We start from the raw sequence: 15,752 nt of genomic DNA, 5'->3' as shown, positions 1-15,752 counted from the left end.
ATTTCACTCAAAAATGCATAGAATACTTTTGAACTCAGAATTACATAAAATCAATTTTCAAAATAAAAAGATCTGTGAAAAAGTTTAATTTTGTAGATCTATGTATGTTATTTATGTTTTTTTTGTATTTATTTATTATTTTTAAGCTGAAATGATTCAAGTTTAAGTTTGTTTTTCGGACAATTGTTTTCATGCTTTTCCGTGTGTCCCCGCTAGTAAAAAACATTTGACTTAATCAGATATCCTGTAATCATATAACGATTAATAATTAAACTATTTCGAAGGTAAAATTTGAAATAGGGGCATGCGTGATTTATGTTGATACTGCTATTAACACGAGATTTTCTAAAGAATAAGTGTTTCAAATTGCTTCGGATAGCTCTATTGTAAATAACATACGCATTGTGTTGATATACATTTATACTGTATTTTGTGGTTTTAGATTACCACCACCTTTCAAAAGAAGCTTTTCAAATGCTTATTTTGCTGAAATTTTGATTGCTGTTTTTTGTTCCACAGCGCGGTTTGTTTTATTGTTTTTAATAATAATTTCCCCAACGTCATAACGCAATAAAAAAAGTAATAAATTTAACAACGAGAAACAACGAGATTGTTCATTACATTTTCGTTCATAGTTTTTAAACTTTATTGGCATTTAAATCATACAAAATATACGACTAGCATAGCATTATCTCGAATATCAAATCACAAAATGTAAATCTATTTGGCATTTGCAAGGAAAATTTTAAGCTAATATACTCGAATGGAAAAATCTGATTATTAGTTAATAGGAAATCATTTTTTATTAACAAAAAGTCCGTAAACACATGTTCCCTAAATTGTTTTACGATATCGTTCTAAAAAAAAAGTTTAAATTAAAAAATTGACCTCGGTATTCAGGAAAATCTGTGAAAAACAGGATGATTTAAATGATGAACAAGTATTTAATTTGCGAGAACAACAGGGCAAAATTGGTGCATCTGCAAATAAACAAACAAACAAACAAAAACGTTCATTCATTCATTTAATTCATACCATACTTCGAAACCAGGAAAAAACAATAAAGTTTAATGACGATTTATATGTATTTGATCTTGATACTAGCTAAAAACTAAAACTAAAAGTTTGTAAATTTATTATACGGCGTTCAAAATTATGGTTGAAAAATAAAGTATTAATCATCATCATGGTCATTAGTATATTACGATTGCTGAAATTTTTGTAGAGGAATTAAAACCCAAACCAATAAGTAAAGAATTGTTACCAAAAGTTGTTAAAATAATAAGTCAGAAGAAGAATTAATTCGGTTTTAAATTATTCCTTCCCTTCCTCTGTGTTGCAGCGAAACGCGCGGACAGCATCCTCGGCATATCCGAGATAACCGAAAACAAATCGATATGGCGTATGCTAGTCGCCGAATTTTTGGGTACCCTCGTCCTGGTGGCGGTCGGTACGGGTTCCTGCATCGGTACCCCCACCGTCGTCCAGATCGCCCTCACTTTCGGCCTCACCGTCGCTACTTTGGCCCAGGTACGTGCCTGTATAATTCCGAACATTGTTTCTTTTCCTTTTCCCCTAAATTTTTATTTAATTTGTGAAAATTGTGTCAAGGAGGCTGAAACCATCATAAAAATTATTTACCGGGTCACCTGATCATGGGAAAAATTTGCTGGTCCAACGGCAAATAGCATTTAATATAATGAACTATTAATTTTTTAGGATAACCTAGTTTTTTCAAATAGCACCTGAGTGGGGACAAAAACGTTTTAAAACCGGTACTTTTTTTGCAACATTTTGACACCAAAATTTTCAAAATCCGCTAAAAAATAAGCTCGCAGGAAGGAAAAAACCAGATAAGTGAATACATTTTTATAAAAATAAAACATTACTTAGGTGGCTTTGCTTCTATTCATTATTAGTTGTCAAGTCGGTAATATGAAAAACGCAGCAAAAACTCTCGACAAGCGCATGCAGTGAAAAGAAAAAAACAGATTAGAACTTTACAAAAAAAATTCAAGGAAGAGTGTCTTCTGGGATTTAACGATTAGAATTTTTGGTTCAAAGTATTTTATTATGGTAAAAGGTTGATATGCTTTTGGAATACGGGGATACAGCCAAAAAGTAACGTAAGTACTGTATGTATATTTTTCAAAGAAACTTCCACAGGCTACTGTAATGCTTTTTACAAAACTTCTGGATTCCCCCTGCGTCGGTTTTTGCTTAGTTCAAATTGCTGATGTTTCGCCAATCATCCTGTTGGCTTCCTCAGAGCTTCTTCAGACTTGACAGTTTCAGTTAAGCGTGAACGATTTACCTGAAAACTTTAACAGTAACTGCCTAGTTTTCATGTACGCGGACGACACGTCCGCGTTGGTTTCCGGGAATGACGCACAGGAGCTGATAAATAATGTCTCTGTTGCTGTTGAACAGTTTAATAAATTTTGCAAGTAAAATCATCTAATCATAAATTTAGAGAAAACAGTTGCGGTTGGTTAGTTTGCCCAGTACATTATCCTTCCTTTAGTTTTGGTTAGTTTTCCTGGAACATCCTTAGAAAAAAGTCAGAGCACAAGATTTCTTGGCTCCTACATTGATGCATCATTGAGGTGGGATCAAGACATAAATAGTGTTTGTAGCAAACTAAATAAAACATTCTTTTATTATGCTTCGGCATACTCCTCAATTTCTTACGATTGGGGGCAAGCTAGTGATGCTGAAAGGGTGTTTGTACAGCAGAAAAGAATACTTAGGCTAATTTTTAAACTTTCTCCGAGGCAGTCTTGTCACTACATTCGTAACAGAGAAAATCTCTTAAAGCCTAAATATTTTGTAGAAGATCTTTAGGCTATGCAGGGCCATACTATTGTAAAAGTGCTCCCGTCGAGCTTCTGACAACCAATGCTTTTTATAGCCCAAGTGAATTCGAAGCGCATGTTCTAAACAAATGTTTGTAACGTTATATTGATGTATTTCTGTTGTTTGTGTATGTGTATAACTTTATTGTAGGGCATACACATTTTCTATTTCATCTATTTTAAAACATTTTCATGTTATTTTTTTTTTACGAAAGATCCATTGTAATGGGTTTTGTGAATAAATGGTCTACCTATCTATCTATACGTACGTCATAAACTGCAGGCACTTTTTAGCGGAAACTCGGAAGAAAAAGAGAATAGAAATATCGCACAGCCTCCTAGACACAATATTCAAAAATTAATGAAAAATTTAAAGAATAAAAAAAAAATGAGAAAACGTAGAATGATCTCCTGAATTCAAAAATGTAAAAAAATATAATAAAATTCGAAAGTTACGGTCGTTTCCCCTCAGACCTACATATTGTCAAGATATTGGACATTCAGCCTATATTAACCCTTCCAAATTTCCGCTATCTCGAGCCGTTTAAAAGTTGTAGAGTGTTCCCACTTTCTTGTGTCATATACATTATTGCACCTATAACTAATATAATTATGAAATTATTAATAGGTATTCTACATATACCAGAATGCTAACGTCAAAAGTAGTTAAAATATATTGCAATTAAGTAGTTCCAGGAAGAAAAGAATAAATTGAGAAACTACAAAATCAGAATCATTATTACTCTTTTCACTCTGAAATATTTGCCTCACAAAATCCACATCAGCTGCATCATCAGAACTTTTTCGGGTTTTATCTAGTTCTAGATAAGGGCCGGAGGCGGCATGACGCGGAATTTGTAAATTTTTCTTAAAACAACAAAAAATCAAATCGGTAGTAATTTCCATAAGGTTCGTTTGGATCGATATGCAAATCGGAACAGTTAATTTTTTAAATAATAACTATTTAAATCGACGGTGATCATTTTTAACAGTTGGGGAATTAATTAAGTCTCTCTTTATTTTAGTATTTTAAGTATCTAGATTTACATAATGATAAGTATTTTAAGTGTCACTTTTTTTACTGGTGGTGTAAATTATTTATTTGGTATTTATATAACGCGCAACCACAAATTTTTTCTTTCTAGTATATATTCTTTTGGGTCCATAAGTTAACATGATTTTTTTTTAATTTTCATTAGACTTTGTATTTATCCAATTCTAAATTCTTTTTTATTTATTTACTTATTTTGGTTTTATGTAAGCCAAAATTAAAAGTAAACTTTAGATAACGAATTGAGAGGAGAAAAATCGTTTTGCACTGCCCAAAAAATATACGGGGTGGAATTTAAAACAAACAAAACCGGTAAAATTTGGATTAACCTTCAATGTTAATTTTCTCGCGAACTGCTGACTCGATTTGGATATATTATATATTTTTAAATTGTACCTTAGATAAAACAATTTTAATGAAATTTAAGTTTTAGGCGTGTATAGTTCTGTTTTTTATTTACCTCTATAGATGAGTTATTAAATGAAATACGGAATTTTGTGTCAAACTTATAATTCGCAAGCTTACAAAAGGAATTTTAATATTCCATATTCTATACTGCAAGAAGAATACAATATTATTTAAATAAGGCGAATATTGAGATCTCGGAGTTGTCTTGGCGCAGTGCATGTCTTATCTTTAACACGGTAAATTGGTTAGGTAGCTTAGAGATCGTCAACCTCCACTTCTCTCCTTGGGTGATGTAGAAAACATTATCAGGGAAATAAATATTAACATCTTTCAAATTTTTCCCACAGCACTAGACAGATGTCAAAACTTCCACAGGCTACTATAATACTATTTACAATTCTTGTGGATTCCTCCTGCATTTTCTTTACTAATGTTCGTTTTCCTGGTACGCGGAAAATGAGACTTAGCGTTGGGTCATTCAGTTTACATTAAATCCACGAACACAAACCGATACCTTAATGCAGTGTCACATCACCATCCGGCTCAACTCTCTTGTTTACAGAGCCGCAAAAATATCTCAGTCCGAGTCACTGAACCCACAACTAAAACAACTTACTCTCTCTCTAATAATTTTCACATCAGCGATACTGAGCGTTCCATCGAAAGCAACCACACACTTGCCACCGTGGCTCTTCTTACATTGAAAACATCACTGACAGCCTATCAAATATTTAGAAATATAATGTTAACTAACCAGATTTATTAATTGTCCAAAGATTTCTCAACACCTTGGAGAAGCAAAGCGAAAAACATCAACTAGGTTAAAGGATTATGAAAGAACACGATCAAAATAATAAAAACTAACCAAAGTAAAGCTTTTGCATGTAATCAGCTGCTACAGTACAGCACGTACAGAGTAGAGTGCAAACCAATGTCAGTTAAGCTCTGGAGAATCCAAGAGGATGATTGACGAAACGTCGGTTGGATTTATCAACAACCAACACAGGAGGAAACTAGAACAATTTTAAATAGGCGACTGATTTTGTTTTAATATTTGTTCTAGTAGATTATAATTTTTACGTTTGACGTTAAATTAAGTAAAAAGTAAAATGGTGAGAATAGGTGAGGCTACGCATTGACTTAGACACACACCTAACAGTGTTGACTGGAATTACCACAGAATGTCACGAACAATAAGTATAAACAGTTTTTTTAAAACACTTTGTAACATCGTTTCTGAAGATCTTAGCTTCAGCGTAAAGGACTTTGGAAAATACCACCTAACTTAAAAAATCCCAGTGATATTAATCATTATTTTACTTCTGTTCTTAGCAATATTAACAATTGCCCCGAAACCACTTCTTTGTATAAAAATATCAAGTTCAACTCGAATATATCATTTGCATTTAAATTCGCAACTATTGACTCAATTAAAACCATTATTTCAAAATTTAAGTCAAATTCTGCTGGTGTTGATTGTGTACCTGCTACAATGCTTCAGATGACCATCCATATTACCGCGCCATTTTCCTAGTATTTGAAAGTTGGCTTTCATCGCACCATTGGCAAAAAATAACAATTCTAGCCAGTTTTCATAATTGCGTCTGATCAGTATTTTTCCAACCTTATCTAAAGTTTTGGAGAAAGTCATAAATGATTATTATGATTATATTATATTATTATTATTATCATTTATGATTATGTTATTTCCTGTTAGTTGTCACTAACTTTTGCTAGACTTCGCCTGTTCTCCGAAAACATTGGGATACTACCCATTATTGTTTGTCTCTCTCGGGCCGTCGGGGTGGGGGAAGAGTAGCCGCGCGAAAGCCGACGAGTACGGCCCTGGCCGCGTTTTACATTAACGCGCGTCTCACTGTCATGTCCACGCGGGGCCGCAGAAAAAGACGTCCGCCAGGTGAACGGCGTTTGCGCACACATTGTTACAATTTTTTCGAATAACTATTACAATGCGTCAGGGTTCAACGTTTCGATCGAAGGTTTTCCACTCTTCGCTACGAGAATGACGAGTTTACCGTTTGCTCACCGATAAAACGCACGCCTGGGGCGAAGTCCGCGACGCAAATTCTCGAAAATTCACCCTCTGGACGTAGTGGGCCGCCGCCCCTGAGAAGTGGCCCGCCGCCCCGGGAAAGAGGCCCGCCGCCCACGGGAAATGGCCCGCAAAAGAAGGCGTCCGCTTCAATTTTTCGGCGAAGTTGTTGTCCAACGTGCGCAGTTTAATTTTGGTAACCCGATGTTCTTTGCGTAACCGCTCGCGTGAATCATCGCCGTCGCGCTGTCTTGGTGCCGGTGTGCGGACGCCAAAAAATCACCTAACTGGATCGAGCGGCCGGCGGCCTCCCGCGGCGCTCCCGGGCATCTTAAGCAACCGGTACATGTTAATTCGGGCAACGAGTCGTTTTATAAATCCACCGGATCCGCATCGGGCCGATACCGCGGCGTATCTAGACTCGGGGACGCCATACCCGCGCCCGATATCGTACAAATTTCATTTTTTCTCGTTTAGGTTCGAAAAACGGAAACGGAATCCCTTTTTTAACATTTTTTTTCTTAATTATTTTTGTGTAGTTTATGTATTGAAAACAAACTGACGTGCTAAAGTGACGCTTCCCGCACGCTAGATCGGTGGGTAATTAGGTATTTTACAGACGGGAGTAGAAAAAAATATTAACGGTTCTACCTGCAGTTCTGAATAGTGATTTAAAGCTTACGGAGACTTATTTGACATAGTTTCTTGCTTCTAAAACTGCCTTATTTTTTATCGTTTAAATAAAGTGCGTGAAATGATGTTTATTTTATTTTTGTTACTCTTTTATTACTTAAAATATGTTTCTCATTAAATATAAGTGAAAGAAGAAACTAAAAGAAAACTGAAAAAATACGCGAGCTTCTCGATACAATAAAGAAAAAAAATTCCTTCAACTCATAATGGAAAGTAAGAGTGAGGGCTCTTGGCTGAAAAACATCACGAAGTACATAATTGTCGCTGGTCTTCATTTAATGGAGATGGCGCTTTAAGAAGAAGAAGAGGCCTATTATTGGCATAATAGTTGACGCAGTTAGGTATGGCGTGTCTCAAAGTATACCGTTTTTGCTTTCGACAAAACCCTTCGCCAAGAAGCTTACTCACAATGTATGATTTCAGTAAAAACTGTCAGACAAAGGAACCTTTATTATTTATTTTTTTAAATACTTTAAAAATCTGGTTAAGTGTTTTGTTATTGTCGGCACGTAATTTCGATAATTGTCATTATAATCAGAGGCGATATACTTTGAGATACACCATACGCAATTTCTAGTGGAAGTCAAATTTGCTATAAGTTTTCTAATTTAAAGAAAAGGCAGTTCTATAAATTTTAGCCAATGCCTCGACAGCAGGTATTATAAGAGTCTTCATTTTATTTTATTTTTTAGTTTTTAATACTCAAAAGCAACGAAGTTGCAAAATTCGCTTGACGGCCCGCACGGGCCGCATCTAATTACGGTAATGAATGGGAATCGCATTCGTGAGCAATCAACAACGCGTTGACCACTCTTGTCCCCCCCGCCCTCCCGACCGGCGAACGTCGTGAATGAACTTTGCCAATCGCAAACGATAGAATCTGTAATTAACGGTTTCGGGTTCAACGCTAATTATATTTCCCATCGCTCGAGGGGGGCAACCTCCCCCCCCGGGCCCTCCGCGCAGAAACGACTGGGGCCTCCGGGATAAAAACTCCGAAAAGTTGCCCGGCAATTTGTGTGTCAAGGATGATGCCGGGGCATGTGAATTGTTCGATCGCTCTCGTCGTTCGTGGGGAGGGGCGGTGGGGGGCACCCGGTTCGACTATGCTATTGCGAAATATTTTGCCTGATTAATTTCGTTGAAATTTCGACTCGATACCTACGAGCTTGCAAAGTGCACGTCGAAGTCGTTGCGATTTATTATTTTTTGCATTTTTGTTTTTGGTTTTGGGAAAAATAATTTTTCATTTAGCAAAAAAAAACACTCTTCGTTAAAGCTAGAAAGAAAACGCAAAAAAATTAACTATAAATTTGATTCAAAGTTAAAATAAAAATTATGGTAAAAATAATTAGTTTTAGTTAAGTAAAATTATTTCGAAAATTAATAAAAACGCGACTTTACTCGGTTAATCTCCGTTGTGCGCCATATTTTATTTTTTGTGGCTTTCTCGGTGTACCTCAAGGTTGCGTTTTCTTCTGAAACTCATAAATTTTGATATACGTTAACGTTCTTTAATAATTCTAGGTTTGTTTCGACCTTTTCAAAAATACGTAACGCATAAGAGGTATATATATATATATATATATATATATATATATATATATATATATATATATATATATATATATATATATATATATATATATATATATATATATATATATATATATATATATATATATATATATATATATATTTATATATATTTAATGAGTACCCATGGAAAAATTGGTCAAAGAGGTAATTATTATTTTAAATTCTGCTTTATTCTTCCTTCTGGATATAATGGGGGTGTATTATCTATGTGCATTGCACACACAAGTTTATTTTGACGGGTAAAGTTTTGTAATAAATTGTGTAATTTATTTAAAAAGGTCTGTATCTGTAAGAAAAATCAAATTAAAGATGTTAAAGCTAATAAAATTACTAGAAGGCTTGCACGGTGATTCATTAAGTTAATCGATAACCAAACCACGAAGGGTGTCTAAAATTTAAAAATTATAATATTCACTCTCTCTGTATGTGAAAATTCAAGATAGGCATCACATTAATGTTTGTGCCATCTTTTACTTCACTACAAAATAAAAAGCTTTATTAAAAAGGAAGATATGCCGAAGAAATACAATACAAATAACGACATAAACAAACCGTATTTCTTGACATGTCATAGCCAACTACATTTTTAAATATTTTGATATTTTTTTTTGTTTTGATGCCAGATGAAACGAGCATTTTAAGAGGAACATTTTTAACTAAACATTATGGATCGAATTAGCGAACTCCTTTTTGATTAACTTTTTGTGTTATAGATTTATTTATTCAAATTTGTTACTTTGTATTAGGTATTTTCAATCAAGCTAGATAATTAGCTATTAAATGTTTCTTTAAATATGAATTCTGAAGTTTTATTTAAATCTGTTAATTTGTAGTAGAAGTCGATTTTTTGTCAAAATTTCCACATATTAATGGGGACCCTGTATTGTTAGCAATCTGGAGTATTATATTTTTAAAAGACGTTGTATCGTGTCTTTGCTATTTAAAAAATACCATATATTATCTAATGTGGGCAGTTTTAAATTCAACAAGAATTTATGCAGGTAAAATTTAAATATAAGGTAAATTACAAACTTACCTTATAAAAATATAGTGTGTTTCTTCTAAAAATGTTGATATTTTGATAATTGAATTCGTTTTCAGTAAAAAATCTTTTTTTCATATTATCGAAGAAGCGATTGTATTGTTGTATGTGCCATTTCCGTATCTTTGTGATTTACTATATCGACGGAATTTTTTTTAAAAAATGCGAAAATAAAAAAAAACAAGCAAAATACGAAAAGTAGAATAAGTTATTTTTTACATTTTAGTCAGCAAAGTGTAATGTAATATGACGTGTAGAAGCTGTAGCAGTGTAGCGAAATGTACCATTTCATAAATTATGCCGGATGACGTAATATTGTTTCTGCCAAAATACACGAAATGAAAAAGTGTTATGCGCATAAAAAATGCAAAATAAATAAGAACTAAAAGTTCAGATTTTCACGAAATTTCGTGTAAATCTGAACTTTTAGTTCTTATTTATTTTGATAAATGGATTTTCATCAAGTAAAAGGCACTTCAGTTCAATTCCAAAAAAATACCGTTCCAAATTTCTGAAAGTTTTCTGGAATAGAAAAAAAAAGATTTCTTGAAAGTTATACTACCCGATATCTGAAAACAAAATCATGTATATTTTTCCGCTTTCCAAGGGTCAAAAGGAGTTTTGCCCCTCGTTATAAACATCGACCCCGTTCGATAGCTCGTATACCGTTTTATTAATTGTTTTCCGTTTTCAGGAGTTATTATAAATTATTAATTAAACGCTTTGCTATATGTAATGTAATATCTATTATGTGGTCCGCGTTTTCCCGGCTCCGTTTTATTGCCTTTTATTATAATTTATAGTCGGCTTGTTGTGCGAATTATGTTTTCTATGTAATTAGTGCTCCATTGAACGCGTATCTGGTTAAATGTGATAAATTGTTACGGCAGGACGAGGGGGTCCGGGGACGCTGGCTTGCTTTGATCGGATTCGGACTTTTACGCTGCACGTTTATGTTTCGCATTAATAAAATTAAACGTCGACGTTATTGTTGTTTTCTCGACAATTGGAAGCGGTTTCTGTATATCTAGATATAATTTTCACTTGTTTTCCAAGATTGCGGGAGCACTATTGTTGGAGGGTGGTACGAAATGATTACAACATCCATTTTGGGAAAAAAATCATCATATATATCATATGGTGTCCCGTGAAGAGAGGAATCAAATTATTTCACGAGACTGATACGTTTAAACGCTGAACTTTTTGCAATACAAATTTCTTCTGGGTGATATTTTATCTCAGCAAATTTATAGGGTCTTGAAAAAGTGATGGATCGTTAGACATCTTTTTTTTTCTGATGCCGTTAACCAACTACAATATGTTCTCAAAAGGTATGATTTATTTCCCTTGCCCTCCCTTGTGTTTCAAAAAACATTTAAAAATTAGACTGCCAAATTCTAGTTGTTAGTCTTTTAATTCAGGCAAAATTACAAAAGGCTATTGTAAAGGCGTGTAATATTTAATAAAAGCAACAACAACGGTGACAACAAAAACACGTAAAGTTTTGGAACTATAAACGCGACAAACCACTAAATATTTATCGAAAACTTATAAAAAATACTAGAAGTCCATGACAATGACAACAGGATGTTTTTACCTATTAGGTTTGGATTAATAGAGAGAAATGAAATTGCAGTATCCTCATTAAAGAGACGGAAATCGACAAACGATCAAAATGTAGTTTTTAACAGGCACTAAACGGCCATCCTTATTTTGCAACCGAAGAAAAAAAAATCAGCGGTTTTTTCCCAGCAGTGGTCGCGTTGTCCAAACTCTTTTTGGTAGTAAATTAAATTTTAGCCTTCAATTTTTTTGTTCATTACTTTTCTACATAGTTTTTTTTTATTTCAGACCTCCAAACAGTTAACAATAAATCTGCCCCGAGGCCGTACAAAAACGGTAACAGAAAAAATATAATATTCTAGTAAAATTAAATATAATATTTTGTTGATATAAGTTTCTATTCTATTTTTTCTTATAAAGTCTTTAAGGTTATGACAGTGTCCTTTAATTGAGTTTGTGGTAGTTTATTAAACACTTGAATAGTTCTGTAAATTGGCGAGTCTTGTTTCTTTTTGGTCCTTACATATACATCTCTTAACTTATCATCGTTTCTTGTGCTGTAGCTGTAACACTGTCCCTTTCCAGTCAGTTTCACATTTCTTTGAATCAGTTTGTTTTGAATTAAGTAAATTAATTTTGTTTGTTCTAGTATCTTAAGTTCACATGTTTTTAAATAAGGTAGGTTTGTGTAGACACTGGACATATTAAAGTTCATTCCAAATATTATTTGAAATGCTTTATTTTTTAGTCTTTATAATTTATTTAGCTGTGCTATGCTGGTGTTTCCCCAGTATGTCAACAAGTATCCCATGTGTGGCTCTACGAAGCTATTATAAGCAGTTGCCTTGTTTTTTGGTTAAGTTGATGCGAACATCTTTTTGTTGCACCTAGCATTGGTACAGTTTTGTCAATTACAGTCTCAATATGTCTATCCCAAGTTAGATTTTCAGAGATAGTTAGCCCTAGGTAATTATATTCATACACTCTTTTGAGTGCCGCTTTATTTATTTTTATATTTAGGTTACAAGCTGTTTTTCCTGTCTGTTTAAATATCATATAAACTGTTTTTCGGGCGCTTAAGGAAAGTCTGTTGTAGCACAGCCAGTCAAAATGCTGCTGTAATCTTAATTAAGAAGTTCAAATTTGAAGTAGATGAAAGTGAAGTGGTATCACACCCCACGAAGTCCCATTTTATTTAATTTATTCATCATTAGCTCTATATTGACAATATCGAACGCCTTGTGAAGATCAACAAACACAGTTATTACATATTTGTTCTTATCCAATTGATTGGTCATAAAATCCAGCATATCAACGATCGCTCTTTGTGCACTACGTTTACTTTGGAATCCATATTGATGGTTGTGAAATTTAATTTTGATTTGTTACGGGTGTTTAAAAAAATAAAAAGTAAAGAAATTTCAGCGATGGCACACGTTTTTTCCTGATAATGCTGACCGCTGGCCCATAGTATAGTTTAAAGATGTACAGCAGTACTTCAAACGAATTCAATATTAAAAATAATATTTGACAGATATTAATGATAGTTAAATGATTACCTAGACCCATATAATTACTAGAGAAATAGAGTCCCTGGCCATGCCGATAATACAGAAATCAACATGGCCGCTGACAGATCGTCGATAATTTTTGTATTTTTACGGCAGTATCTTTTCAAAATATATGTGGATCTCGTGAAATAATAATAATAAATATACGATATTAATATTTTTCAACGAAAAGTAAACAGATAGCTCAAAAACGGCGCAGTCTAGTTTTAAACAGTTACTCTACTGGACCGCTAAAGAACTATTTATGTAATTAATAAATTGCGCACTATTTATTGGAATAAAAAAAATCAATGAACAACAAATAAAATAGGAAATATACCTGGAAAATCGGAAGAACAACAAAACTCTAATTCATTCATTAGGAAAACTGTACCTGTTTGTACCTTTTTTAAATGAATATAAATTTAAGTTACTGAATCCCTGTGACAAAGCATTATAAACACGAATTGCGTTGAATGTGAAAGATCTGATGATGTGGCATCGTTAGTCTGTACCTGTGTTTTACATTCACAGAATGGATATTACTCCTAGGAGTAAGCTGCTCTCTCAGCAATGTGGGTGAATCGAGGTTATGGATAATTTTGATATAACGAATATGTTGAAATGAAGAGCTCTTCTTTGTTCCGTTTTAGGCCATTTCAGTTGACGATATGCCGCAGATACATGATCATATTTTCGATCACCCATAATAAAACGAACACAAGCATTCTGCAACCTTTGAATACGGCACTTACACTCGTTATCAATAAAAAGACATACACTACATTACCGTAGTTAAAATGTCAGAGAACAAGTGACTCACATAATTGTTTCCTTAGTCTAAAATTTAAAATATGCCTCTTACTACATATGATGAGAAATGTCCCTTTTGAAAAATATTTTTTAAATATTCACGAAATCTTGGATCGCAATCTATGATCACCGCTAATTTTTTTTCTGAATCGACAACGGAAAGTTTAATATTATCTAACATTATATTAATGTTTTGTTTGAGTAGGTTAACTTTATTTTTATTTCCAAATATTATTAAATGATATTTTGATGTGCTTTGCTATCCTGAAAAGTTCTTGATTTATAAATACCTCTGCATCCATGCTATCATTAACATCAAAACAGGAATACAACTGAGTACCGTCGGCATATGCCTGAACTTTGCAAAAATTGTAAGATTTTAAAACGTCAGAAGTGTAAATAAAAAAAAATTAACGGCCCCAAAATGGATTCTTGCTGCACCCCAGAGAAAATTTCAATGGAAATAGCTGTACATATATTAGACGATAGCGGAGTTAAATGGTGTTTTTTTTTAAATTTTTGTCATTCCGCAGAAACCACGTTGCGGCGGGGGCGGGCACAGTCTGTGCCGCGATTGTTGATCCCATATGCCCGGCGCAAACGAATATGGCGCCGAATATATGGTACGAGGTTATACGAGATTGCCTCTAATCTCTCGAGTAATTAAACAAACCCACAATCGTATCGTACGATCGCGTTTGACTCTCTCTAATGGGTACTCCGTTTGATTTTTTTTTGTAGGTCGTCGATTGCTCAACTCCGCTAATTGCACACCATTTGTCGTGTATTATATATATTATACGGGGTTTCGATTGATTAAAAAAAAAAAAAAACGGTTAAAAACGCTTTTGAAGAATCAACTTCTTCTTCTATATAGATATATGATGTCATTTTCAAGTCGGGTGGTTCTGCTCCTCGTCTGAACTCGACTTGTTCGGCAATTCAAGCAGTTGTCATGTTTACCCTCTTTCACAAAAGCCACAAAAAATATAAAAAGCTTAGGTGAGCCGTCTTGCCCCACCCTCCCCTACATTTAACAGATATCCTAATAACGGTCGAAGCATTTCTTTTGTTTTTTTTTTGTTCAATTGCCGCCTAAATATGGATAATGCGGCGACGGTGCCGATAAAACAGGTTTCTGTGTATAGCGGAGCAAAGTCGGGCATTTTTCTAATCCGGATCGCGATCTACGCCGTTTACGCGTTCCCAATTCGCGTGTCTCTCGAGGACAATGTCCAGATCGTCGAACTTTTCAGAATCGGAATTAAAAAATCGAAAGGAATCGAATTGAAATAGTACTCGCTGAAAACGGATTCACGGTTCGCGGGGGTGTCAACGTTCTCACTATCACTATACGATCTGGAAACCTATAGGAGGTACGAAAAAAGTTTAGCACAAAAGTTTCTTGGACTGTCCTGAAGATTTCAAATATTATAATTTTGTTGATACATTTTTGCAATCCTTGGTTAAAATAAAGGTAACTTTCTTAAGAAATTCCTAATCGAATTTTGCATAGTTTAGGCAGAAATTGAGGTTATGTGTGTTTTTTTTTTCATATTTTGATAGCCCCACATAAAATTGAATTGTGACGCTATTGATGCAGGTATTGCAACGAAAATTTAACCACAGACTAAGGAGATGGTACGCTACTCAATCAGCTTGACAGGTGCGCCTCAGCTTATACAGGGTGCCCCAAATAGGTGGTGCAGATTTTCAAATGGAAATCACTATATTTTTATTCAGATATCAATTCTACTTTTTGAGATATTCGAGGTTTAAAATGACACCCTTACAAATTCTTGTTGAGTTTAAAACTACCCACATTATATTAGGTATTTTTTAAATAGCAAAGACACGATACTACTTCCTTTAAAGATATAATGCTTCAGATATGCGAATAAAACCAAATGCTAACAATACAGGGTGCTCATTAATATTTAAAATTAAAGTTAAACAGCTGGCATCAAAACAACAGAGAAATATCAAAATATTTAAAAATATAGTTGGCTATGACATCACAATCTCTTCTTTTTGACGCATTTGTATTTGTTTTTGTTGTTTTTCATATTTCTATTTCAAAGGAAAATACGAATTGATCGTAAAACAATCGAAACGGATCTTTCGA

At 33.9% G+C, this 15,752-nt stretch overlaps 1 protein-coding gene across 1 annotated transcript in view; it reads left to right on the top strand.

The window, feature by feature from the left end:
• LOC132701790 (aquaporin AQPAe.a) overlaps positions 1 to 15,752 on the top strand; it is a 38,053-nt gene that overhangs the window by 11,116 nt on the left and 11,185 nt on the right. The window contains exon 2 of the mRNA XM_060669983.1: positions 1,343 to 1,530. Coding sequence (XP_060525966.1) covers positions 1,343 to 1,530 — 188 coding nt within the window. The remainder of the gene's footprint in view (positions 1 to 1,342; positions 1,531 to 15,752) is intronic.

The sequence above is a fragment of the Cylas formicarius genome, unplaced genomic scaffold (assembly GCF_029955315.1).
Source record: "Cylas formicarius isolate icCylForm1 unplaced genomic scaffold, icCylForm1.1 PGA_scaffold_5__7_contigs__length_24384050, whole genome shotgun sequence".
NCBI lineage: Eukaryota > Metazoa > Arthropoda > Insecta > Coleoptera > Brentidae > Cylas > Cylas formicarius.
The sequence above is the reverse complement of the archived record's forward strand: the minus strand, read 5'-3'. Positions and strand labels throughout refer to the sequence as shown.